This window comes from Chionomys nivalis, chromosome 9, assembly GCF_950005125.1.
Source record: "Chionomys nivalis chromosome 9, mChiNiv1.1, whole genome shotgun sequence".
Taxonomy (NCBI): domain Eukaryota; kingdom Metazoa; phylum Chordata; class Mammalia; order Rodentia; family Cricetidae; genus Chionomys; species Chionomys nivalis.
In genome coordinates this window covers 47318154-47344894 of record NC_080094.1, presented here as the reverse complement: position 1 = coordinate 47344894, position 26741 = coordinate 47318154, and the positions used below count along the sequence as shown (strand labels likewise).

Here is a 26741-nt window from a genome sequence, read left to right as displayed (position 1 = left end):
TTATTCAAAAGACAGCTATTTTACATCTGAAATAATGGGCTGAAAGGGGCCATGTGGAAAGAACTAGCTAAGTGATGTGCAAAACATGGCTTCTAGTGTCATGCAAATACCAACGTGCCTGCTTGTGTTCCTAGCCTTCAGGGGTGGATTCTGACTCTAGAAGTGATCAGAATGGCACCTAGATGATAGAAATATCTTTCAGCTTTCCCCTCCTTCTTCATGGTGATATGTGGGTTCCAAGTGGTACAGACTGAATGGACAGATTGCTACACTCCAGAGGAGACACAGGCCTTAGTCTGGAGGCATCTTTGTTACTGTACCACAGCTTGGTCTCCTGAGCAATAGAGAAGGAAGAGCTGGGACTGGGGAGCACAGGATTGCTACAGGCGGGCTCGCTGAGAAAGGTTTGAAAACAGAGACCTTGGTATTCATTTACATAAATATTTATTGAGCATCTGTGTTTGCAAGGCACTGAGTAAGATTCAGAGACCTTTAAAATCACACCTCCAAGTGCTTACAATCCAGCTGAGAAGATAATTCAGGTATATAAATTTAGACAAAATTTAAGAACACACTGTAGTAGACACACTGAAGGCAGACCCATACTAAAGACCTGGTTTCACCTTGTGCTGTCTAGGGTGTTACTAATCTGCCTGAACTTCAGTGTGCTCAGCTGTGAAATTCAGAAAGGAAAAGAACCTGTTTCTCAGCACGAGGGCCAGCTGATCGTGTCCTTGCATGAAATGTGGTGATTTGAATGAGAATCGTGCCCAGAAGCTCACAGATGTATTTGAATGTTTGGTTTCCACTTGGTGGAGTGTTTAGAACGGATTAGGGAGTGTGGCTTTGTTTTTATAAATCTTTTTTTTTTTTAGGATTTATTTATTTATTACGTATACCGTGTTCTGCCTGCATGTGTGCCTGCACACAAGAGGGCACCAGATCTCATTACAGATGGTTGTGCGCCACCATGTGGTTGCTAGGAATGAAACTCATGACCTCTGGAAGAACAGCCAATGATGTTAACCACTAAGCCATCTCTGCAGCCCAGAGTGTGTCTTTGTTCGAGGAGGTGTGTCACTGAGGATGGGCTTTGAAATTTCCAAAGCCCGTGCCAAGACCAGTGTGTCTGTCTGTGTCTCCCCATCTCGAGGCAGACTACCTGTGGATCAGGTGTAAGCTCTCAGCTACTGCTCCAGCTCCATGCTTACCTATCTTTTGCCATGCTCCCTGCCACAGACTCACTCTCTGGAACTGGAAGCAAGTCCCTAACTAATTAATTAATTCTTTTATAGGTTGCTCTGGTCAGCATGACCCTACACAGAATAGAACAGTAACTCAGACACCTGGCTTCACCTTGTGTCACCCAGAATATATTCCTTAGTCTCTTGAGACCTCAGGGTGCTCCTCTGGGAGACAACAAGAGCACCCGTTAGAGATCACTCAATCTCGCCCTGCTACAATTCTCTGCTGAGTGTTTACCCCGGATAAGCTCTTAGTAAGTGTTAGCACTGCTACTGCTGCCAGGAGGGCTGCATGCTAGGGCTCAACTATGTCTGTATGCCAAAAAGCTTCACAGGGACTAAAACTATAGAACCTTCTGAAGAAAATGGTGTTTTCCCATAATTGGGACATTCCCCTCCTGTAACAGCCTGCATCTGGTTCAGTGCAGTGACAATGGGCCGATGTTCTCATAGAGTTATGTCTGTGGGCTCCCCTCCTAACACATGCCCTATAGCTGACAGTCTCTCCAGCTACCTCCTCCAGTGCTGGGGTCGAGGAGCAGGGCCTTGTGTATACTAGGAACTATTCTAGCACTGAGCAACAGCCAACTTCTGCCCACGATTTTGAATCTGGATTCGGGTTTTAGCTTCTGCACTCCACACTAGTTCTGTAGCACAGCAGGTATTACTCAGACGCTGTGGAGCAGAGGTGGGACAGGACAGCAGCCACAGTAGACAGGAGGAGCAAATGCTGGGTTTGTAGAGGGCATGGAGACCTAGCACGCTTATGGAGGGCCCTTTGTGTAGCTAATGCTTCTCCTCTGGTCAGTCTGTCCCTTGTTTGGCATAACGTCTCTGATGCTGAATAACTGAGGACTTAAAGCTGAACTCTTTTCCACACACACTACACTCAAAGGGTTTCTCTCCTGTGTGAACTCTCTGATGTAGTGTGAGCCGGCACTTCTGGCCGAAGGCCTTCCCACACTCGCTGCACTCATATGGCTTCTCTCCAGTGTGTGTCCTCTGGTGCTTTGTGAGAGAAGAGCGCTCGAAGAAAGCTTTGCCACACTCGTCGCACTGATGGTGTGGCTCCCCGGCATGTGCCTTCTGGTGTCTGTTAAGGGAGGAAACCCCGTAGAACGCTCTTCCACACTCACTGCATTTATACGGTTTCCTGCCAGTGTGGATCAGCTGGTGCCGAGTGAGAATGCTCTTCTGGCTAAAGGCTTTGCCACACTGCCGACATTCGTAGGGATTCTCCCCAGTATGGATTCTCTGGTGGCGAGTAAGGGACGACCTGTCAAAGAAGGCTTTGCCACACTCGCTGCATTTGAAAGGTTTCTCTCCCGTGTGCACCCGCTGATGCACAGTGAGGGACGACCTGTCAAAGAAGGCTTTGCCACAGGTGCTGCACTCATAGGGGCTCTCCCCTGTGTGCGACATCAGATGTCTGCTGAGACTGGTCCTGTGACTGAAGGCCTTCGCACACTCAGGACAGCCATAGGGCTTCTCTCCAGTGTGAGTCCTCTGGTGACGGAGGAGTGACGAATGGTCAAAGAAGGTCTTCCCGCAGTCACTACATTCCTGGTCTTGGTGTTTAGCGAGGGCTTTCTTGGATGGGGCTGGCCTTCGCTGCAAGCTTCTGTTCAAGGAAAGACGTTTCTTGCAAGTCTCTGCTGCAGGACTTTCCTTTGCTGGTTCCAACCCACCTGCTAGTATCTGAGCTTTCAGTTTAGTGCACAGAGGACTTTGCCTTCTACGGCTGTCTCTCGGGGTTCCCGCTGAAGTATCTAGGATCTCAGGATTAGGCTCCCAGTCTGCAACAAAGAGAAAACTCAGATGCAGTTTCTTCTCTGGACTCGGAGACAATGACAGAAGAGAGGGGCGCTATGACAGATGGAACACTTGGTCACAGGGCATCACTTCCCGGAGAACTTACACTCTGGGAAAGCCTCTGGCTTGGGAGTAAAGGAGGATGCAGGGAAGGAATGGGGAAACAGACTTCTCAGAGAACAGGAGAATGGCTCTGGGGGTGGGGCCAATAGCTCCATTAGGGTAGGCTGAGCAGAGACCTGGGAGACCAATAAAAATATTAGAGGTGTGCACGGGCTAGGCGACAATTCTGAGAAACAGGTTGGTGAACGCAGGTGAGTCCTACTTTATGTGGGGAAGGGGAACCAGAGAACGGGTGTGCACTAGGAAACAGACATGCCAGCGGGCAACTTGAATTTGAGACAAGGGTGATCCCTAACATTTGTCCACCCAAGCACAGAAACAAATAAAGCTCTGCCCATTCTGTTCACTTGGTTACCTAGAGAGACACTGTCTGGCCATTCTTTCTCCTCACGTCCATGAAGCCCCTGTGTCCGTGGCTCGGCCCTTCTCTTCAACTGAAGAAACGGAAGAGTCACGTCAGGTCGATGAACAGGAAGCCCTGCTCAGGGAGAAAGCAGAAGGCAGGAGGCTGCTGGGATGACAATGCTGAACCACTCCAAACTCAACCCTGGCCTCTAAGTGGAGACTCTCAGAAACACAGAATACAGACCAAAGACACCTCTGGGGGATAGTCAGCACGGGGTTCTTCAAAGGGCAAACGCCAGGCACCAGAGCAGCCCACAAAAGCCACCTCAATTCGTAGGCAGCATAGGGAAGCTTTCCATCCGGACACTGGCAGGTAGAGGCCCTTGGCGTAGGAGGTGAGAAGGAAAAAGGAACATCCTGACTGAAAAAGCATAAGGAGGGAACTCACTGTCATTTTTCTGATCATCCTTAGTATAATGTTTCCATGGAAACAAGTCAGTTGTGCTCACTGGAGAAAATCTGGAGTCACCTTTCATGCCTCTTGCTAGTATTTCTTGCGTGTTCTTAATTTTGATGCTGGGAGGATCTTACATGTGATTCTGTTAGAGACTGGAATATTGGGGGGGGGGCTGTGGAGATGTCTTACTGGGTGAATCAAGCCTCCAAGCTGGGTTCACACTCTAGAACTGACATGTTAAAGGAGAGACCCAGCTCCCTCAAGTTGTCCCCTCCCCTCCACATGCATGCTGTTGCACATGCATGACCCCAGGTAAATACAGAAAAAAAATGAAATGCAATGTTGTAAGAACTAAGCTGGATATGGAATGCTACTGAGTTGCAAACTGAAGTTCATTTGATGCAGTAAATTTAGACCATTAATTTTATTTAGCACAGATTTTCTACAATTTTTTTTCTTTTTTTTGAATTTTCGAGACAGTATTTCTCTGAAGCTTTTTGGTTCCTGTCCTGGAACTAGCTCTTGTAGACCAGGCTGGCCTCGAACTCACAGAGATCTGCTTGCCTCTGCCTCCTGAGTGCTGGGATTGAAGGCGTGCGCCACCACCGCCTGGCTCTACAATGTTTTAATAGCTACAGTCTAGCACATTATATGGATAAATAATTTAGTAAATTCCTACCAACAGACATTGTCCTTTATTTATTTATTTTATTTAAAGACAAGGTTTCTTTGTAGTTTTGGAGCCTGCCCTGGAACTCTCTCTGTAGTCCAGGCTGGCCTAGAACTCACAGAGATCCACCTGTCTCCTCCGTTCGAGTGCTGGGATTAAAGGTATGTGGCACCACCATCCAGCACATTTTACTATTTTTAATGTTTTGCTATTAACACACGATAGTATGGGAACTATCTCCTGGTATGCTGTATGAACTGGCAATCCTATTACATTCTTTGGATCAATTTCTAGAGCCACTCATATCTATAGCCAAATGAACAAAATTAGATCTCACTCTTGGAAACACCGAGCTCTAACATCTCCGTAGACAAGGTTCTGCCTTGGGAGGTAGGGGAGGTAGGGATCCTTGTTCTTCCTGGCCCTTACAAGCATCAGTCCAGTGTGTACTGGTTCTCTTTTGGCAGAGTGACCACGCCAATCCCTTCTTGTGGCTTCTTCTCTTCCAAAGCCCCTGACAAAATCTTGGGATCTTCCTTGATTCCAACTGAACAATCTTTTCAGTTTGGATATTAACTAATTAATATCCCTGATTAAGCTAATCCAGAAGGTGCTGATGTGTGTGTTTGTGTCCATCTTGCACATGCTAGGAAACACTCTACTACTTAGCTACATCTTCAGCCCAATGTTGGCTTTTCAATGCAAACCTGCAACATAAATGTGACTGTTAATGGCTTTTGCATCTGTGTGCTCCTGCTTCCAGACTGGCCAAGACTACAAGTACAAACCAGTGTGCTTGGCTTCAGCCTCTTTTTCTGGAAGCTTTTGGGTGTTCCTTATTACCTGTAAGGACTTTGCTTTACTTCATTAAGAGCTGACATGAACAAAAGCTCTTAATTTCCCTGTTGGGGAAGATTATTTTCAGGCGTGTGACTTTTGTTTAACTCTGAAGCTGTGTGTCTAAAACACCTGATGGTTTAATAAAGAGCTGAACGGTCAATAGCAAGGCAAGGTGTTGGCAGACAGAGTGTATAAATAGAAGGAGAAATGAGGAAGAGGAGAAGAGGACAGGAGAGGAGGACATCAGGAGCTAGTCACCCAGGCAGTCATGGAGTAAGAAGGAAAGGAAGATGCACAGAAGTAAGGAAAAGATAAATCCCAGAGGCAGAAAGTAGTCAGGATAATTTAAGGAAAGCTGGCAATAAACAAGCCAAGCTAAGGCCAGGCATTCATAACTAAGAATAAGCCTCTGTGTGTGATTTATTTGGGAGCTGGGAGGTGGGTCCCTCAAAAATCCAAAAGTGCAATATCGCACATCACACGCTTGTCACATTAGTCTAATTACAAAGTGCCTTTTATAGGTATCTGAGATTGTCATTAAGACAAACATTCAAAATCAAGCATATCTCTAATGACCTTTTCCTTTCCACAGGGGCACTTCTTTGTCCTCCTCTGTCTTCCATGAAGTGATTGATATCTCCTCTCACCAAGATGGCTCCTGTCTACCTGTTGGCATGGCAGGAGACCCGGACACATTAACTCTTCTGCTGGCTGCCTCTGGGGAGCCAGATCCCTACCCACAACACACATGCTCTGCCCTGTCCTGCAGACTCCCTTGTCAGGTGGAAGCAAGCTGCTGAACAAGGAGACCCGTGGTTTCCCAGTGCCATTAACAACAGGGCAGTCCAGCTGTCCAGGGCTGGGGTCACTAGCTAAACACCTAAAGCCACCTCCTTTGGCCCTTTCGTCTGTCAGGTGGTTCTGAACTCAGGTGGGGGTCAAAGAGGTGGCCATCCCCTGCCCTTGTGTTCTGACTCCTTACCCAGTGAGATGATGTTCTCATAGTTTTCCAGCATCACAGCCTTGTAGAGCGCCCTCTGCACAGGGAGCAGATGCCTCCACTCTTCATCTGTGAAAGTCACGGCCACATCCTCAAATGTCACCGATGGCTGCAAACACAACCACACTCCCTTACAAGCCTTGCCTTCCTGGTCTTTTTCGTCTCTCCCGGGGCAGCCTCTGGGTGCTTTATAGCACACCATGAACTCTGGCCTAACCCAACACTCCTTGGTGTACAGGGACTGACTCTCAGCCCAAAACTGTCTGCCAGAGGCACAGTTAGGATGGAACCACTGATGCCGAACTCCTCCAGGCAGCCCCGCTCTGTTGGCTTTTGGGAAGCTCGCGGGCTCAAAGTGCTAAAGGTCATCTTACCTTGGAGCCCTTCATTGGTTTAGAGGTGGAGGGTCGTAAAGGAAGACCTAGGATAAAGAAACAAGTGCCTACATTTTGGCAACTAATAACAGTATTTCAGAAATAGAAATGTCCACCTCACCTGGCATCTAGTAGGTGGAGACACAGCAGCCATTCCCTCCTATGGTGTCCTGGGAGAGAAGAACCGGATTCTAGTGAGGAAAAAGTGTGGAAGGAGAGAGGTATGAGAAGGACCAGTCCTGGGGTCTTCTGACCCATGTGGCAAGGCCTCTCCATGTATCAGTGAGAGACATAGCCACCTTCATTCCCAACACCATCAAAAGAACACTCCATGTTCCTTTCAGAGTTAGAGCAAAAACCATGAATATCGAAACCACAGCAGTGTCTGTTGTGCCGTTATCTTCAGGGCAGAGCTCTGTTCCCAGGAGTCAGAACACAGTAAGAGTTAATGAGCTTAAACCATAAGCAACTTTACAAATGGACTAAGGGAAACCTAGGCAGGAGCCAGGAGGCAGACACCAAATCAGAGACTGCAGAAGAGTATTGATCACTGGCTTGCTCAGCTACTTTTTTTTATTATTGATATTTATTGAGCTCTACATTTTTCTCTGCTCCCCTCCCTGCTTCTCCCCTCCCCCCCTACAATCCTCCCTCAAGGTCCCCATGCTCCCAATTTATTCAGGAGATCTTGTCTTTTTCTACTTTCTACCTCCCATGTAGATTAGATCTATGTAAGTCTCTCTTAGTTTCCTCATTGTTGTCTAAGTTCTTGGGATTGTGGTTTGTAGGCTGGCTGTCTTTGCTTTATGTTTAAAAACCACCTATGAGTGAGTACATGTGATAATTGTCTTTCTGTGTCTGGGTTACCTTTCCAGCTCCATCCATTTTTCTGCAAAATTCAAGATATCATTATTTTTTTCTGCTGTGTAGTACTCCATTGTGTAAATGTACCACATTTTCCTCACCCATTCTTCGGTCGAGGGGCATTTAGGTTGTTTCCAGGTTCTGGCAATGACAAACAAAGCTGCTATGAACATAGCTGAGCACATGTCCTTGTGGCACAATTGATCATCCTTTGGATATATATCCAAAAGTGGTATAGCTGGGTCTTGAGGAAGGTTGTTTCCTAATATTCTGAGAAATCACGACACTGACATCCAAATGGGCTGTACCAGCTTGCATTCCGACCAGCAATGCAGGAGTGTTCCCTTTTCCCCACAACCTCTCCAGCATAAGTTGTCATCAGTGTTTTTGATCTTGGCTATTCTTACAGGTTTAAGATGGAATCTCAGAGTTGTTTTGATTTGTATTTCTCTGATGACTAAGGATGTTGAGAATTTCCTTAAGTGTCTTTCAGCCATTTTAGATTCCTCTGTTGAGAGTTCTCTGTTTAGGTCTGTATTCCATTTTTTTTTATTGCATTATGTGTTCTTTTGGTGTCCAATTTGAATTCTTTGTATATTTTGGAGATCAGACCTCCGTCTGATGTGGGGTTAGTGAAGATCTTTTCCCATTCTATAGGCTGCCATTTTGTCTTGTTGACCATGTCCTGTAATTTACAGAAGCTTTTCAGTTTCAGGAGGTACCATTTATTAATTCTCTGTGTCTGTGCTGCTGGGGTTATATTTAGGAAGAGGTCTCCTGTGCCAATGCGTTCAAGTGTACTTCTCACTTTCTCTTCTATAAAGTTCAGTGTGGCTGGCTTTATGTTGAGATCTTTGATCTATTTGGACTTGAGTTTTGTGCATAGTGATAGATATGGGTCTATTTTCATTCTTCTGCATGTTGATATCCAGTTATGTCAGCACCACTTGTTAAATATGCTTTCTTTTTTCCATTTGATATTTTTTGCTTCTTTATTAAAAATCAGGTGTTCGAAGGAGTGTGAATTAATATCCGGGTCTTCTATTCAATTCCATTGGTGCTCCTGTCTGTTCTTCTGTCAATACCAGGCTGTTTGCAGTACTGTAGCTCTGTAGTAGAGTTTGAAGTCAGGGAGTGTGATGCCTCCAGAAGTTCTTTTATTGCACAGGACTGTTTTGGCTATCCTGGGGTTTTTGCTTTTCCTCGACTACTTTCTTATACAACTCAGATATACTGTCCCAGGGATGGCAATATCCACAGTGGGCTAGGCCCTCCTGTATGAATGGGCAATTAAGAAAATGCCCCTTACTCTGGGCGATGGCACATGCCTTTAATCCCATCACTTGAGAGTCTGGGGCAAGCAGATCTCTATGAGTTTGCAGAGTTCAAGGTCTACAGAGTGAGTTCCAGGACAGCAAAGGCAACAGAGAGGAAACCCTGTTTCAATGAGAGAGAGAGATAGATAGATAGATAGAGAGAGAGAGAGAGAGAGAGAGAGAATACAGCCTCACATAAACATGCTCATGCTCACAGGCTGATGGTGGAAATTCAATTGAGATTCTCTTTTCACAAGTAATGTCTAAGTTTGTATCCAGTTGAGAAAACTGTTGTAATAAAAGCGGCAGGGCTGCGTCCCCGGCACCCGGTCGCTCACATGGCTAGCTTATGCCCTAAAATAATTACACGAAAACTGTATTTTTTTAATCATTGCCTGGCCCATTAGTTTTAGCCTTTTATTGGCTAGCTCTTACATATTGATCTAACCCATTTTTAATATTTTGTGTAGTACCACGAGCTGGCTTACCAGGAAAGATCTTAACCTGCCTCTGTCTGGAGTGGGAGAATCATGGCGACTCCTTACTCGGCTTCTTTCTCCCAACATTCTGTTCTGTTTACTCCACCCACCTAAGGGTTGGCCTATCCAATGGACCTAGGCAGTTTCTTTATTATTTAACCAATGACCTTCCTCCATCAGAAAACTTTGGCAGAAATGATCTTCTATGAAAAGACGACATCCTTCTTAGTGAACGTGAATTTAAAGTGTCAGGACAACATGTAGGCGATGAGTCAAAAAGATATCAGGAGATACTGAAGTAGTCTCCGGGACCAGGGAGCAGAGGTACCAGGAGACAGAACCAATGGCTGTAGCTCACTTTAGTGGTGAAACACTGGTGCTCACAGTGTTTCTAGATGAAGTGAGTTCCAGTTCCCACACACTGCAGCTTTACTTATCCTTGGGTTTCCAGGAGACTTACTGTCCTCTAACTCCCTCTGCATAAGTTAGCTAAATGCATCTCACGTTCTCACAATGCAGAGTCTAAGTTTGTATCTGGTATGCACATTTGCAATCTCACGCTTAAGGTCAGTCAAGACTACTACTGAGTTCAAGGCTGGCCCGAGCTACACAGTAATCACCACCTCAATTGTTTCCCCTAAAAAAAGTTTAACAATAACAGCGAACACAAGCAATTAAGGAACTCCTGGTGGGTGGAAAGACAGTGCGTGTGCTTTGGGGAAGGAGGGGAAAATGTGCGTCTGTGGCTCACTGAGCACCTTATTGCAGTCACTATGTCACTGCTCCATGTGACTCAAGCATTTCCCTCATCAGCACTGATTTAGTACCAACCACACCAAGCACAAACCCCGCAAGACCCTTTCCCTGACCTCCAGGGGCAACAGCTTTATACACAGAATAAATAAAGTAACATTTACTACAGGATGGCACCTAAAAGAGAGATGCAGGGCAGGCTGGCAGGGCTTTGAGGAGGTTCCCCTCGCCCAGGGAAGGACGGCCGGGGAAACGCTGGAGTGCTCTTGGCACAACTGGGATCTGAGGTTTTGATGTGAAGGAGGAGCAACATTATAAACATGGAAAAGTCTGCGTAGAAATAAGAGGCAGATCCTTATCACATAAAGGATTACTACAGATATTAGATAAGAACATGAGCAATGCTGGGGAAAAGATCAGCCTGGAGAAACCAGCAGAGGTCAAACTACATCAAAAGGAGCTGGGTGTGTGTGTGTGTGTGTGCGCGCGCGCGCGCGTGCATTAAGCATAGTTGTGTCCTCATTGGATATGCACGTTAGGAAGATCGTTGTGACCCAAGGACTTTCAAACACAGACACTCGCAGACTGGCCAGTATCCTCTAGGAATTTATTCTAGAAATATGAGAGAAGACTTACAAAGCTTTTAAATAACCATCAGCAACACATCATCTTTATTCAAGGTTATCGCTCTCCCAACTTAAGAGGTACACAAATGATCCCATTTAATCTTTAAACGATGGAACTAAAATTTGAACTCTATTAAGCATCTACAGCAGGACACTTGGTTAAATAATTTATTGCCTAGAGGCTAGACACACAATGGAGCACTATTAAACATCACCCTAACTAGTATTGCTGAGCCCTTGCTCTCACGAGACTCTTGCTAAGTACTTTCAATAAGGATAATTTACTTCTACCCTCATACAGAGATAATTTAATTCCACATCAAGAAGAGAGGTACAGAAGGACATTCCAGCTTAGTAAAAGGCTGAGATAGAATTTGAAAATGTCTGCCTGCAAGGTTTAAATTCTACATTATAATTTACTTTCATTGGAAGTTAGCCACAAAGTTAAGCAGATCTTTAGAATAAAATAGAAAATCCCGTAACACATCCCAATATTTTGGGAAGCTTGATATGCATGACTGAAGTTTCATGGAAAATATAGGTATGGCGACATACACTTGTAATGCCAGCACTTGGCGGGCTGAGGCAGGAGGACTACAGGCTTATCACTAGGGTAAGCTACAAAACAAGACCGCATCTTAAATGCAACAAAGGTAAACAATCAATCAATCAAACAACAACAACAACAACAGAAAAACCCAGGGGAAAGATCACTGGTAAACTGCAAGCAACTTCAGTGGTGTAACAGACAGCTGCTCAACACAGACTTCTAGACAGATGCTGGTTGTCGGTGGTTGGTCTTAAGGTGGGAAGTACGACTTTATGATGGTCCGAACGTTACCTCAAGAATTGTTCTCCCAAATTTTCGTTTATGTTGCTCTCATTTAAGACCACACAATACCCTGCTTGGTGGGGGCTAACCCTGACGCTCTGGGTCTTGTCTGGCATCGGCATAGTTCCTTTACCCTTATTTCCCACCACTCCTTGACAGAGCACTCTCATCAAAATATCTCAAATCTGACTAAAGACATCTGCCATTGGGGTTTAATTCACCTCAAATCCGACTTCCTACACGAACACCCTCGCACCAGGACATTCCTGCGCAGGATGGGGATGGGGAACGAAAGATGAAACATAAGACGTTATCTGGGGGACTGTGAGAGTGGAGTTGGTACCCCTAGATTCAGGGTCGGTACCACCTGCATTCCTGAAGCACCCATTACGGAAAGAAGGCACTGGAGGAAGACAGGGCACAGACAGGGACCTCCAAAGTACAGGACTCTGACACACAGTGGGCATACCCACAAGGACACCTGGAGCTGCGTCTGTGCCCTAAGGAACCTAAGCACACTGGGCGGGACGAATCACGAGCAAGCTAGCCACACCAGGTCACGCCCACGAATCCTACCCCGAGTCCCTAGGGTTCCCTTCTCTCCGACACTGGGTCTACTCGTCGTCTCGATGACCTAGACCCACAGTCCTCACCTTCCGCCAGCGCCCTGGTTACCGGGGAAGGCCACACCGCCTGGGATCGGGAAGGCAGTGCGCCTGCGTGACGGTCTTCCGCCTATGGGCCCCGAATCAATGCGCCACCTTCGTAGGGACTCCATTTCCCAGAAGTCTCGACAGCCGGCGCCCTCAAGATGACGCGTTGGAAACAAAACGAAACTACCCAAGCTTGCACTCCAGATCCGTGGTGCTGAAGCTGTGGGACCTGACTGCCCGTGTGTGTGCTCCTAAACCCGGAGATCAGCTGTCCCTCTAAGGCGGACTTGAGCAGTGCAGCTGGGAGGAGGGCCCTAAGACAGCATAAATTCGGCTTCTGGTTTGCCAGCATGCCTGTCTTTTCTGAAAGTCAGGGTTCCCAGTTCTTGGTCACCTTACAGTGGACTATCCCAGATAGATACATAAGCTCAGAAACATACCTGTTGCTGTTTTTCTTGAAGAATTCTTAGTTCTCACTCTTTTGGTCAGACTCTGGATTTGGGTGGCACCTTGGGGCATTCCACTCAGTTCTGTAACCATAATGCTGTATGAGGATGTTCTCTTTTCTTCTGCTTCAGACGACACCAGGCAAAGAACAGGCTGTAAACACTTTAAACTTTGTAGCTCAAAAAGGGTGCAAAGATTCTAGGGAAAGACTCAACCTTTGAGACGCATAAGTCAATTACTGGATCTTTATTTGGCCCCAGGATATTTGGATTTACCTCCTCTCTGAAATAAGAGACATGTTAGGGCTTTTCTGGAACTAACAGCGTACTGCAGAATTTGATCTGCAGCACTGAACAAAATAGCCAGGTCAAATCTCTGAGAAGCGAACTGAGTCCCAAATCCATACCCTTGTAATCAAGGGACCAAGAAACCATCTTATGATAGGCTTAAGAAAGCCCCAGCACTGGGGCTTCCCAAGACAGACAGGCTCCTTCAATTACAGGGTCAAAAATCAGGGTCAATAACAGTCCTCATTTGACCATTGGATGGTCACAAATGGTCCATATCATACCTACCCAAATGACCACACTCTAAGCCCAACATGACTCCAGTCTCTCCAGGGACTGACAGTGACTCCTTGATCTCACACCACCATGTACACTCCTTCCTAAAAACTTGATCTCTTAAGCTGTCAAGTCAATAGTATAGAAGTCTTTCATAAGTAGAACATAGAATTGTCAAAGAAGCAACTTCTCCTGAGCAAATACTTACCTTCCTTGTATTACATGGTCATGCTGTTCTCTGGAAGGAAAGAGATTTACTGGACTCCAAGAGAAGGTCCATCCACTATTGACCACAGATTTTGCCTGTCGTGCCCCCCATTCGAAACCTCTCCAGTGTTTCCATATCTGCCTCAGGGGACACCAAAGGGACAAATCATTTGTCAACGGTGTTATTCCCCAGAAGGCCCCTGAGCGTGGCTCGCCTGGGGAACTACATTTCCCAGGAGCCCCTAGCGGTCCACGCAAAGGCTGCGCAGGTGCAGAATGTGGCACTTGACGCTCGCATGTGGGGGACCCTTTAAAAGGCTGAAACGCCGCCTGTTCTCTCTCTTTCCCTTCTCTCCTGCACGCAATAAACCTCGCGCGCCGAGCTTTGTTGTGTCTTGCGTCCTCCTTTCCCTCCTTTGGCGGCGAAGAAGACGAAGATGAAAAAGACGAACAGAAGACTAAGACGAAGATTAAGAAGAGAAGAACAAACGGAGGGAATAAATTGGTCACTAGACTGCCAAGCTCACAGCTCTGGTGCCTAATTTTTGTTGACTCCTTTTGCCTCTGTCAGCCTGATGGATACCCTGTAAGCGTCAGTCTGCCCCTAAGGCAGTGGAGAAGGCAAGTGTGAAAGGATTCCTCTGTCATCCCGAAGGATGGCCGCACACAGAACCCCCCAACTATGTTCTCCAAGAACTTAATAGAAGCTTGTAAATAGCTCCATGATTCGCCGGTCAGACAAGGTTAGGAAAAACACACAATCAACTATTCTCAGGAAAGAGGCTCTGTCAGTCTTTTCCTGAGTTCCCAGGGGCTCCATGTACTTCAGAAAGATCTCTTTTTGTAACCACCCACAGGCACGGCCTCTTCACTAAGACAGATTTGGAAGGTGTAGTTCACTGAGCTCCCCACCTGTCAAATCTTCAAATGCCTCTTGGTCTTCATGGATACCGTCACTGAAGGAACTGAAGCCTTTTCCCAGTCCATGCCGAAAATGCCTGAGAAGCAGCCAAGGCACTCTCACAAGCAATCAACCGCCATTTGGACTCTCCCAGAATCTCTTGGTGTTTCAAATCGTCACCAAGACATTAGGTGGCCAATACATGCGTGAGAGCCATTGCTCTCAGGAAAGGCAGAAGCCTCAGCAGATAACTGAAGACGTTAATGACGAAAGCCTGCATTACCACTCTATTGCCGTGGCAAAACACTGTGCCCAGGGCAACTTAGAAACAGTTTGTCCGAGGCTTACCTTTCAAAGGCAGAGTCCAGGACCATCATATGTGACTCATTTGGGCAAGCAGGGATCGTGTAAAGCCATGACCAGGTGAGGTAAAATCCATGGCCTAGGGCTGGCCCTGTGTGTGTGAACAACCTCTACCACGAATACAAAATGAGTCTGATATCAAAGGCAACGTAAGGTTTAATAAACTTTAGGTCTTTTCTGGAGTTATGTACTAACTTCCTAAACTTTGTTTCCTTCACTCCCTGGATTCGTTCCCAGACTTTTTCCTGGATCAGCAGAATGGGCTTTCCAAAGACTCTCCAACCCTGAATTGGACCTGAGAGATTTGGCCATTACTTAGTAGTATAAGATCCAGAGTTAGGGCTGGAGAGGTGGCTCAGCGGTTAAGAGGACTGACTCTTCTTCCAGAGGTCCTGAGTTCAATTCCCAGCAACCACATGGTGGCTCACAACCATCTACAATGAGATCTGGTGCCCTCTTCAGAGGTGCAGGTACACAGGCAGGCAGAGTAGTGTATTCATAATAAATAAATAAATAAATAAATAAATAAATAAATAAATAAATAAATAAAGATCCAGAGTTAGCCACGCCCTCTCCGTGCTCCTGCCTGGGGTCCCAGCGCGAGGACCCCTGGGAAGCTGTCCGTTGCTGAGCCTGACTCAATTTCCCTTTTGTTCCGTGTGGACAATTTCTCGACCCCCGTGTGCGCTGAACGGTGATCCCCGAGTCTCAACACCTCTCTTTGGGCCTAGGACGAATGTCTGACGAGGCGCGATCACAGCCTGTTGCGGCAGGCCGTGGGGAAGGCGGGCCCAGACTCAGGCAGAGTCGTTGCTCCTGCTCCAGCATGGCGGCAGCTGTATGAGTTGCTGGCTGTTTCCCTGCACTGTGTTGCATATTGGCAAGTGAGCGCTGGAATCCAGAGTGTAAGCGCGTGCAAGCAGGGTGCTTTTTCTCGGGTGTGCGAAGTTCGTGGTCAAGGAAGGCGAGAAGTCGCTGGGCCCCCGATCCTCGTCTCCCATTTGGATCGGACAGGATGCGTGTCCTTGCGATCTCTGGGTCGAAGGGCTTGAGATTATAGGAAGCAACCTGCACTTTGCTTTCAACCAGGAAAACCGCTATGGCCCACTCGGTGAAGAGAAATAAAGTAGGAAGCATCACATATGCTGCAGTGGGGGATGTCAATTCTGGCTTTGAGGCTGAGTGCCGCCCGCGGAGCTCAAACTCAAGGATCGTCTCTTGTGAGTCCATTAGGTTAGCTGTCAGTTTAGCATGTGGGCCGATCCATTCATCTCTCAAAGATTATACTTTGGCTGTCACTGTTTTCCTCCAGCCCTTCACAGTCGAGTGTGGTTAATTTATTAGCACAGTCTTGGAGCTTCACAGTGTGATCCAATACCCTGAAACAACCAGGACCTCAAGTTTGGTGATGGGGGAATTTATTAAGGAAGATTTTAGATATCCAGAGATATTTTATTCAATAGAGAGCTATTTTAAATCTGAAATAATGGGCTGAAAGGGGCCATGTGTAAAGACCAAGCTAAGTGATGTGCAAAACATGGCTTCTAGTGTCATGCAAATACCAACGTGCCTGCTTGTGTTCCTAGCCTTCAGGGGTGGATTCTGACTCCAGAAGTGATCAGAATGGCACCTAGACGATAGAAATATCTTTCAGCTTTCCCCTCCTTCTTCATGGTGATGTGTTTGTCCAAAGTGGTACAGACTGAATGGACAGATTGCTACACTCCAGAGGAGACACAGGCCTTTGTCTGGAGGCATCTTTGTTACTGTACCACAGCTTGGTCTCTTGAAAAATAGAGAAGGAAGAACTGGGACTGGGGAGCACAGGAATGCTACAGGTGGGACTGTGAAACTCGCTGAGGAAGGAGGTTTGAAAACAGAGACCTTGGTATTCATTTAGATAAACATTTACTGAGCATCTGTTTGCAAGGCACTGAGTAAGATTCAGAGACCTTTAAAATCACACCTCCAAGTGCTTACAATCCAGCTGAGAAGATAATTCGGGTATATAAATTATAAGACAAAATGTAAGATCACACTGTAGTAGACAACAGTGGAGGAAGACCCATACTAAAGACCTGGTTTCACCTTGTGCCGTCTAGGGTGTTACTAATCTGCCTGAACTTCAGTGAGCTCAGCTGTGAAATTCAGAAAGGAAAAGGACCTGTTTCTCAGCAGGAGGGCCAGCTGATCCTGTCCTTGCCTGGAATGTGGTGATTTGAATGAGAATCGTGCCCAGAAGCTCATAGATGTATTTGAATGTTTGATTTCCCTTTGGTGGAGTGTTTAGAAAGGATTACGGTTTAGAAATTTAGGGACATTTAGAAAGGATGTGGCTTTGTTTTTATAAATCTTTTTTTTTAAAGATTTATTTACTATGTATAATGTGTTCTGCCTGCATATATGCCTGCACATCAGAAGAGGGCACCAGATCTCATTACAGAAGGCTGTGAGCCATCATGTGGTTGCTAGGAATGAAACTCATGACCTCTGGAAGAACAGCCAATGCTGTTAACCACTAAGCCATCTCTGCAGCCCAGAGTGTGGCTTTGTTCGAGGAGGTGTGTCACTGAGGATGGGCTTTGAAATTTCCAAAGCCCGTGCCAAGACCAGTGTGTCTGTCTGTGTCTCCCCATCTCGAGGCAGACTACCTGTGGATCAGGTGTAAGCTCTCAGCTACTGCTCCAGCTCCATGCTTACCTATCTTTTGCCATGCTCCCTGCCACAGACTCACTCTCTGGAACTGGAAGCAAGTCCCTAACTAATTAATTAATTCTTTTATAGGTTGCTCTGGTCAGCATGTCTCTACACAGAATAGAACAGTAACTCAGACACCTGGCTTCACCTTGTGTCACCCAGAATATATTCCTTAGTCTCTTGAGACCTCAGGGTGCTCCTCTGGGAGACAACAAGAGCACCCGTTAGAGATCACTCAATCTCGCCCTGCTACAATTCTCTGCTGAGTGTTTACCCCGGATAAGCTCTTAATAAGTGTTAGCACTGCTACTGCTGCCAGGAGGGCTGCATGCTAGGGCTCAAGACAACAATGTCTGTATGCCAAAAAGCTTTACAGGGACTAAAACTATAGAACCTTCTGGAGAAAATGGTGTTTTCCCATAATTGGGACATTCCCCTCCTGTAACAGCCTGCATCTAGTTCAGTGCAGTGACAATGGGCCGATGTTCTCATAGAGTTATGTCTGTGGGCTCCCCTCCTAACACATGCCCTATAGCTGACAGTCTCTCCAGCTACCTCCTCCAGTGCTGGGGTTAGGAGCAGGGCCTTGTGTATACTAGGAACTATTCTAGCACTGAGCTACAACCAGTTCTGCCCACGATTTTGAATCTGGATTCGGGTTTTAGCTTCTGCACTCCACACTAGTTCTGTAGCACAGCAGGTATTACTCAGACGCTGTGGAGCAGAGGTGGGACAGGACAGCAGCCACAGTAGACAGGAGGAGCAAATGCTGGGTTTGTAGAGGGCATGGAGACCTAGCACGCTTATGGAAGGCCCTTTGTGGAGCTAATGCTTCTCCTCTGGTCAGTCTGTCCCTTGTTTGGCATAACGTCTCTGATGCACAATAACTGAAGACTTGAAGCTGAACTCTTTTCCACACACACTACACTCAAAGGGTTTCTTCTCCCCTGTGTGAACTCTCTGATGTAGTGTGAGCCGGCACTTCTGGCCGAAGGCCTTCCCACACTCACTGCACTCATATGGCTTCTCTCTAGTGTGTGTCCTCTGGTGCTTAGTGAGAGAAGAGCGCTCGAAGAAAGCTTTGCCACACTCGTCGCACTGATGGTGTGGCTCCCCGGCATGTGCCTTCTGGTGTCTGTTACAGGATGAGATCCAATAGAACGCTCTTCCACAATCACTGCATTTATACGGTTTCTTGCCAGTGTGGATCAGCTCATGACTAGAGAGAATGCTCTTCTGGCTAAAGGCTTTGCCACACTGCTGACATTCGTAGGGATTCTCCCCAGTATGGATTCTCTGGTGGCGAGTAAGGGACGACCTGTCAAAGAAGGCTTTGCCACACTCGATGCATTTGAAAGGCTTCTCTCCCGTGTGCACCCGCTGATGCAAAATGAGAGATGACCTGTCAAAGAAGGCTTTGCCGCAGGCGCTACACTCATAGGGGCTCTCCCCTGTGTGCGACATCAGATGTCTGCTGAGACTGGTTCTGTGACTGAAGGCCTTCCCACACTCAGGACAGCCATAGGGCTTCTCTCCAGTGTGAGTCCTCTGGTGACGGAGGAGTGACGAATGGTCAAAGAAGGTCTTCCCGCAGTCACTACATTCCTGGTCTTGGTGTTTAGCGAGGGCTTTCTTGGATGGGGCTGGCCTTCGCTGCAAGCTTCTGTTCAAGGAAAGACGTTTCTTGCAAGTCTCTGCTGCAGGACTTTCCTTTGCTGGTTCCAACCCACCTGGTAGTGTCTGAGCTTCCAGTTTAGTGCACAGAGGACTTTGCCTTCTACGGCTGTCTCTCGGGGTTCCTGCTGAAGTATCTAGGATCTCAGGATTAGGCTCCCAGTCTGCAACAAAGAGAAAACTCAGATGCAGTTTCTTCTCTGGACTCGGAGACAATGACAGAAGAGAGGGGCGCTATGACAGATGGAACACTTGGTCACAGGGCATCACTTCCCGGAGAACTTACACTCTGGGAAAGCCTCTGGCTTGGGAGTAAAGGAGGATGCAGGGAAGGAATGGGGAAACAGACTTCTCAGAGAACAGGAGAATGGCTCTGGGGGTGGGGCCAATAGCTCCATTAGGGTAGGCTGAGCAGAGACCTGGGAGACCAATAAAAATATTAGAGGAGTACACGGGCTAGGTGACAATTCTGAGAAACAGGTTGGTGAACGCAGGTGAGTCCTACTTTATGTGGGGAAGGGGAACCAGAGAACGGGTGTGCACTAGGAAACAGACATGCCAGCGGACTACTTGAATTTGAGACAAGGGTGATCCCTAACATTCGTCCACCCAAGAACAGAAACGAACAAAACTCTGCCCATTCTGTTCACTTGGTTACCTAGAGAGACACTGTCTGGCCATTCTTTCTCCTCACGTCCATGAAGCCCCTGTGTCCGTGGCTCGGCCCTTCTCTTCAACTGAAGAAACGGAAGAGTCACGTCAGGTCGATGAACAGGAAGCCCTGCTCAGGGAGAAAGCAGAAGGCAGGAGGCTGCTGGGATGACAATGCTGAACCACTCCAAACTCAACCCTGGCCTCTAAGTGGAGACTCTCAGAAACACAGAATACAGACCAAAGACACCTCTGGGGGAAGGTCAGCACGGAGTTCTTCAAAGGGCAAACGCCAGGCACCAGAGCAGCCCACAAAAGCCACCTCAATTCGTAGGCAGCATAGGGAAGCTTTCCATCCGGACACTGGCAGGTAGAGGCCCTTGGCGTAGGAGGTGAGAAGGAAAAAGGAGCATCCTGACTGAAAAAGCATAAGGAGGGAACTCACTGTCATTTTTCTGATCATCCTTAGTATGTTTCCATGGAAACAAGTCGGTTGTGCTCACTGGAGGAAATCTGGAGTCACCTTTCACACTTCTTCCTAGTATTTCTTGCATGTACTTAATTTTGATGCTGGGAGGATCTTACATGTGATTCTGTTAGAGCCTGGATAATGGGGGGCTGTGGAGATGTCTTACTGGGTGAATCAAGCCTCCAAGCTGGGTTCACACTCTAGAACTGACATGTTAAAGGAGAGACCCAGCTCTCTCAAGTTGTCCGCTCCCCTTCTCATGCATGCTATTGCACATGCATGCCCCCCAGGTAAATACAGAAAAACGGAATGCAATGTTATAAGGACTAAGCTAGATAATGAAACACTACTGAGTTATAAACTGAAGTTCTTTTTTTTTCTGAAGTTCATTTCATGCAGTAGATATAAAACATTAATTTTATCTAGCACAGATTTTCTACAAAGGTTTAATGGTTATATGATAGCACAATATATGGATAAATAATATAGTAAGTCCTAGCTACAGGAATTTTCCTTTTTGTTCTTGTTGATTTTCATTTTTTAAGACAGGGTTTCTTTGTAGCTTTGGAGCCTGTCCTGGAACTACTGTGTAGTCCAGGCTAGCCTAGTACTTACAGGGATTGGCCTGCCTCTACCTCCTGAGTACTGGGATTAAAGGTATGTACCACCACCACGCAGCACATTTTACTGTTTTTAATGTTTTGCTATTAACACATGATAGAATGGGAACTATCTCCTGGTATGCCGTATGAACTGGCAATCCTATTACATTCTTTGGATCAATTTCTAGAGCCACTCATATCTATAGTCAAATGAACAAAATTAAATCTCACTCTTGGAAACACCGAGCTCTAACATCTCCGTGGACAAGGTTCTGCCTTGGGAGATAGGGGAGGTAGGGATCCTTGTTCTTCCTGGCCCTTACAAGCATCAGTCCAGTGTGTACTGGTTCTCTTTTGGCAGAGTGACCACGCCAATCCCTTCTTGTGGCTTCTTCTCTTCCAAAGCCCCTGACAAAATCTCGGGATCTTCCTTGATTCCAACTGAACAATCTTTTCAGTTTGGATATTAACTAATTAATATCCCTGATTAAGCTAATCCAGAAGGTGCTGATGTGTGTGTTTGTGTCCATCTTGCACATGCTAGGAAACACTCTACTACTTAGCTACATCTTCAGCCCAATGTTGGCTTTTCAATGCAAACCTGCAACATAAATGTGACTGTTAATGGCTTTTGCATCTGTGTGCTCCTGCTTCCAGACTGGCCAAGACTACAAGTACAAACCAGTGTGCTTGGCTTCAGCCTCTTTTTCTGGAAGCTTTTGGGTGTTCCTTATTACCTGTAAGGACTTTGCTTTACTTCATTAAGAGCTGACATGAACAAAAGCTCTTAATTTCCCTGTTGGGGAAGATTATTTTCAGGCGTGTGACTTTTGTTTAACTCTGAAGCTGTGTGTCTAAAACACCTGATGGTTTAATAAAGAGCTGAACGGTCAATAGCAAGGCAAGGGGCTGGCAGACAGAGTGTATAAATAGAAGGAGAAATGAGGAAGAGGAGAAGCAAGAGAACAAGGAGAGGAGGACATTAGGAACTAGCCACCCAGGCAGTCATGGAGTAAGAAGGAAAGGAAGATTCACAGAAGTAAGGAAAAGATAAATCCCAGAGGCAGAAAGTAGTCAGGATAATTTAAGAAAAGCTGGCAAGAAACAAGCCAAGATAAAGCCGGGCATTCATAACTGAAAATAAACCTGTGTATGTGATTTATTTGGGAGCTTGGTGGGGGGGGGTCCCTCAAAAATCCAAGAGTGCAATATCGCACATCACACGCTTGTCACATTAGTCTAATTACAAAGTACCTTTTATAGGTATCGAGATTGTCATTAAGACAAACATTCAAAATCAAGCACATCTCTGATGACCTTTTCCTTTCCACAGGGGCACTTCTTTGTCCTCCTCTGTCTTCCATGAAGTGATTGATATCTCCTCTCACCAAGATGGCTCCTGTCCACCCAATGGAACTGAGTCATTACCTGTTGGCATCCAGGAGACCCGGACACATTAACTCTTCTGCTGGCTGCCTCTGGGGAGCCAGATCCCTACCCACAAGACACGTGCTCTGCCCTGTCCTGCAGACTCCCTTGTCAGGTGGAAGCAAGCTGCTGAACAAGGAGACCCGTGGATTCTCAGTGACGTTAACAACAGGGCAGTCCAGCTGTCCAGGGCTGGGGTCACTAGCTAAACACCTAAAGCCACCTCCTTTGGCCCTTTCGTCTGTCAGGTGGTTCTGAACTCAGGTGGGGGTCAAAGAGGTGGCCATCCCCTGCCCTTGTGTTCTGACTCCTTACCCAGTGAGATGATGTTCTCATAGTTTTCCAGCATCACAGCCTTGTAGAGCGCCCTCTGCACAGGGAGCAGATGCCTCCACTCTTCATCTGTGAAAGTCACGGCCACATCCTCAAATGTCACCGATGGCTGCAAACACAACCACACTCCCTTACAAGCCTTGCCTTCCTGGTCTGTTTCGTCTCTCCCGGGGCAGCCTCTGGGTGCTTTAAGCACACCATGGACTCCAGCCTAACCCAACACTCCTTGGTGTACAGGGACTGACTCTCAGCCCACAACTGTCTGCCAGAGGCACAGTTAGGACGGAACCACTGATGCCAGACTCCTCCAGGCAGCCCTGCTCTGTTGGCTTTTGGGAAGCTCGCGGGCTCAAAATGCTAAAGGTCATCTTACCTTGGAGTCCTTCATTATCCTAGGGGTAGAGGGTCATAAAGGATAAACAAGTGCCTACATTGTGGCAACTAATAACAGTATTTCAGAAATAGAAATGTCCACCTCACCTGGCATCTAGTAGGTGGAGACACAGCAGCCATTCCCTCCTATGGTGTCCTGGGAGAGAAGAACAGGATTCTAGTGAGGAAAAAGTGTGGAAGGAGAGAGGTATGAGAAGGACCAGTCCTGGGGTCTTCTGACCCATGTGGCAAGGCCTCTCCATATATCAGTGACAGATGTAGCTACCTTCATTCCCAACACCACCAAAAGAGCAAAAAAAAGGAAGGCCAAGAGCACTCTATGCTCCTTCCAGTTTTAGAGCAAAAGCCATAAATATCAAAACCACAGAAGTGTCTGTTGTACCCTTATCTTCAGGGCAGAGCTCTGTTCCCAGGAGTCAAAACACAGCAAGAGTTAATGACCTTAAAGCATAAACAGCTTTACAAATGACTAAGGGAAACCTAGGCATCAACGAGGAGGCAGAAACCAAATCAGAGATGGCAGAAGAACACTGCTTACTGGCTTGTCAAGCTACTTTCTTATACAGCCCAGATCTACTTTCCCAGGGTTGACAACATCCACAGTGGGTTAGGTCCTCCAGTACCAATGGGTAATGAAGAAAATGCCCCATACTTTGGGGGATGGTGGCACACACCTTTAATCCCATCACTTGGGAGTTGGCGGCAAGCAGATCTCTGTGAGTTTGCAGAGTTTGAGGCCAGCCTGGGCTACATAGTGAGTTCCAGGACAGCCAAGCAAAGGAACAGCCAGCTACAGAGAGGAAACCCTGTCTTGAAGAGAGACAGAGAGAAAGAATACACTCACACAAACATGCTCACAGACCCGTCTGATGATGGCAACTCAATTGAGATTCTCTTTTCCCAAGTATGTCTAAGTTTGTATCCAGTTGAGAAAACTTTGGCAGAAATGATCTTGTATGAAAAGACAACATCCTTCTTAGTGAACATAATTTTAAAGTATCAGGACAACATACAAGTGATGATGAGTCAAGAAGATATCAGGAGATACTGAAGTAGCCTCTGGGACCAGGGAGCAGAGGTACCAGGAGACAGACCAATGGATGTAGCTCACTTTAATGGTGAAACACTGGTGCTCACAGTGTTTCTAGATGAAGTGAGTTCCAGTTCCCACACACTGCAGCTTTACTTACCCTTGAGTTTCCAGGAGACTTACTGTCCTCTAACTCCCTCTGCATAAATTAGCTAAATGCATCTCACGTTCTCACAATGCAGAGTCTAAGTTTGTATCTGGTATGCATTGCAATCTCAGCACTCAAGAAGTCTAGGTAGGACTGCTGCTGCTGGTGAGAGTGGAGTGGACACCCCTAGATTCAGGGTCGGTACCACCTACATTCCTGAAGGACCCATTAGGGAAAGAAGGAACTGGAGGAAGACAGGGCGCAGACAGGGACCTCCAAAGTACAGGACTCTGACACACAATGGACATACCCACAAGGACACCTGGAGCTGCGTCTGTGCCCTAAGGAACCTAAGCACACTGGGCGGGACGAATCACGAGCAAGCTAGCCACACCAGGTCACGCCCACGAATCCTCCCCCCCCGAGTCCCTAGGGTTCCCTTCTCTCCGCAGCTGCGTTCACTAGGCATCTGAAAACCCTAGACCCACATCCTCACCTTCAGCAAGCGGGCTGGGTACCGAGTAAAGCCACAGGGCCTGGGATCGGGAAGGCAATGCGCCTGCGTGACGGTCTTCCGCCTATGGGCCCCCGAATCAATGCGCCACCTTCGTAGGGACTCCATTTCCCAGAAGTCTCGACAGCCGGCGCCCTCAAGATGACGCGTTGGAAACAAAACGAAACTACCCAAGCTTGCACTCCAGATCCGTGGTGCTGAAGCTGTGGGACCTGACTGCCCGTGTGTGTGCTCCTAAACCCGGAGATCAGCTGTCCCTCTAAGGCGGACTTGAGCAGTGCAGCTGGGAGGAGGGCCCTAAGACAGCATAAATTCGGTTTCTGGTTTGCCAGCATGCCTGTCTTTTCTGAAAGTCAGGGTTCCCAGTTCTTGGTCACCTTTCAGTGGACTATCCCAGATAGATGCATAAGCTCAGAAACATACCTGTTGCTGTTTTCCTTGAAGAATTCTTAGTTCTCACTCTTTTGGTCAGACTCTGGATTTGGGTGGCACCTTGGGGCATTCCACTCAGTTCTGTAACCATAATGCTGTATGAGGATGGCCTATTTTCTACTGCTTCAGACGACACCGGGCAAACAACAGCCTGTAAACACTTTAAACTTTGTAGCTCAAAAAGGATGCAAAGAGCCGGGCGGTGGTGGCACACTTGGGAGGCAGAGGCAGGTGAATCTCTGTGAGTTCGAGACCAGCCTGGTCTACAAGAGCTAGTTCCAGGACAGGTTCCAAAGCCACAGAGAAACCCTGTCTTAAAAAACCAAACCAAAACAAAAAAGGATGCAAAGATTCTAGGGAAAGACTCAACCTTTGAGACGCATAAGTCAATTACTGGATCTTTATTTGGCCCCAGGATATTTGGATTTACCTCCTCTCTGAAATAAGAGACATGTTAGGGCTTTTCTGGAACTAACAGCGTACTGCAGAATTTGATCTGCAGCACTGAACAAAACAGCCAGGTCAAATCTCTGAGAAGCGAACTGAGTCCCAAATCCATACCCTTGTAATCAAGGGACCAAGAAACCATCTTATGATAGGCTTAAGAAAGCCCCAGCACTGGGGCTTCCCAAGACAGACAGGCTCCTTCAATTACAGGGTCAAAAATCAGGGTCAATAACAGTCCTCATTTGACCATTGGATGGTCACAAATGGTCCATATCATACCTACCCAAATGACCACACTCTAAGCCCAACATGACTCCAGTCTCTCCAGGGACTGACAGTGACTCCTTGATCTCACACCACCATGTACACTCCTTCCTAAAAACTTGATCTCTTAAGCTGTCAAGTCATTAGTATAGAAGTCTTTCATAAGTAGAACATAGAATTGTCAAAGAAGCAACTTCTCCTGAGCAAATACGTACCTACCTGGTATTACATGGTCATGCTGCTCTCTGGAAGGAAAGAGATTTACTGGACTCCAAGAGAAGTTCCATCCACTATTGACCACAGATTTTGCCTGTCGTGCCCCCCATTCGAAACCTCTCCAGTGTTTCCATATCTGCCTCAGGGGACACCAAAGGGACAAATCATTTGTCAACGGTGTTATTCCCCAGAAGGCCCCTGAGCGTGGCTCGCCTGGGGAACTACATTTCCCAGGAGCCCCTAGCGGTCCACGCAAAGGCTGCGCAGGCGCAGAATGTGGCGCTTGACGCTCGCATGTGGGGGACCCTTTAAAAGGCTGAAACGCCGTCTGTTCTCTTTCCCTTCTCTCCTGCACGCAATAAACCTCGCGCGCCGAGCTTTGTTGTGTCTTGCGTCCTCCTTTCCCTCCTTTGGCGGCGAAGAAGACGAAGATGAAAAAGACGAACAGAAGACTAAGACGAAGATTAAGAAGAGAAGAACAAACGGAGGGAATAAATTGGTCACTAGACTGCCAAGCTCACAGCTCTGGTGCCTAATTTTTGTTGACTCCTTTTGCCTCTGTCAGCCTGATGGA

The 26741-nt window shown here is 47.0% G+C and overlaps 2 protein-coding genes across 17 annotated transcripts; both read right to left on the bottom strand.

Moving 5' to 3' along the window:
* Nucleotides 1-455: 455 nt before the first annotated feature.
* LOC130881702 (zinc finger protein 2-like) lies at nt 456-13806 on the bottom strand. Of its 8 annotated transcripts, none has more exons than XM_057781433.1 (5): nt 13607-13806; nt 6987-7056; nt 6474-6600; nt 3535-3657; nt 456-3040 (listed from the first exon to the last, which is right to left on the bottom strand). In XM_057781433.1, exons 2-5 carry the CDS (start codon nt 7017-7019, stop codon nt 2049-2051), a joined length of 1275 nt encoding a protein of 424 aa, XP_057637416.1. In that variant the 5' UTR covers nt 7020-7056; nt 13607-13806; the 3' UTR covers nt 456-2048. The 8 variants fall into 8 exon arrangements, with proteins under 8 accessions (XP_057637416.1, XP_057637415.1, XP_057637419.1 ...); XM_057781432.1 differs by lacking the exon at nt 13607-13806 and adding an exon at nt 12389-12469; XM_057781436.1 differs by lacking the exon at nt 13607-13806 and adding an exon at nt 12389-12404 and having other exon boundaries at nt 6866-7056.
* Nucleotides 13807-14475: 669 nt separating this feature from the next.
* On the bottom strand, nt 14476-26352 carry LOC130881672 (zinc finger protein 2-like). Of its 9 annotated transcripts, none has more exons than XM_057781367.1 (8): nt 26171-26352; nt 25232-25321; nt 24791-25105; nt 23791-23926; nt 23204-23273; nt 22706-22832; nt 19899-20021; nt 14476-19404 (listed from the first exon to the last, which is right to left on the bottom strand). In XM_057781367.1, exons 5-8 carry the CDS (start codon nt 23234-23236, stop codon nt 18410-18412), a joined length of 1278 nt encoding a protein of 425 aa, XP_057637350.1. In that variant the 5' UTR covers nt 23237-23273; nt 23791-23926; nt 24791-25105; nt 25232-25321; nt 26171-26352; the 3' UTR covers nt 14476-18409. The 9 variants fall into 9 exon arrangements, with proteins under 9 accessions (XP_057637350.1, XP_057637349.1, XP_057637348.1 ...); XM_057781366.1 differs by having other exon boundaries at nt 23204-23252; XM_057781365.1 differs by lacking the exon at nt 23791-23926 and having other exon boundaries at nt 23204-23252.
* Nucleotides 26353-26741: the final 389 nt, after the last annotated feature.

Coding starts and splice junctions, on each gene's coding strand:
- LOC130881702 (XM_057781430.1), bottom strand. CDS start 6,693: ATGGTGTGCTATAAAGCACCCAGAGGCTGCCCCGGGAGAGACGAAAAA. Junction 3,658..6,473: donor TGAGAACATCATCTCACTGG/GTAAGGAGTCAG, acceptor CTCCCTGAGCAG/GGCTTCCTGTTCATCGACCT. Junction 3,041..3,534: donor GCCAGACAGTGTCTCTCTAG/GTAACCAAGTGA, acceptor TCTTTGTTGCAG/ACTGGGAGCCTAATCCTGAG.
- LOC130881672 (XM_057781364.1), bottom strand. CDS start 20,354: ATGATCAGAAAAATGACAGTGAGTTCCCTCCTTATGCTTTTTCAGTCA. Junction 19,978..20,132: donor TTCCCCCAGAGGTGTCTTTG/GTCTGTATTCTG, acceptor CCGTTTCTTCAG/TTGAAGAGAAGGGCCGAGCC. Junction 19,405..19,898: donor GCCAGACAGTGTCTCTCTAG/GTAACCAAGTGA, acceptor TCTTTGTTGCAG/ACTGGGAGCCTAATCCTGAG.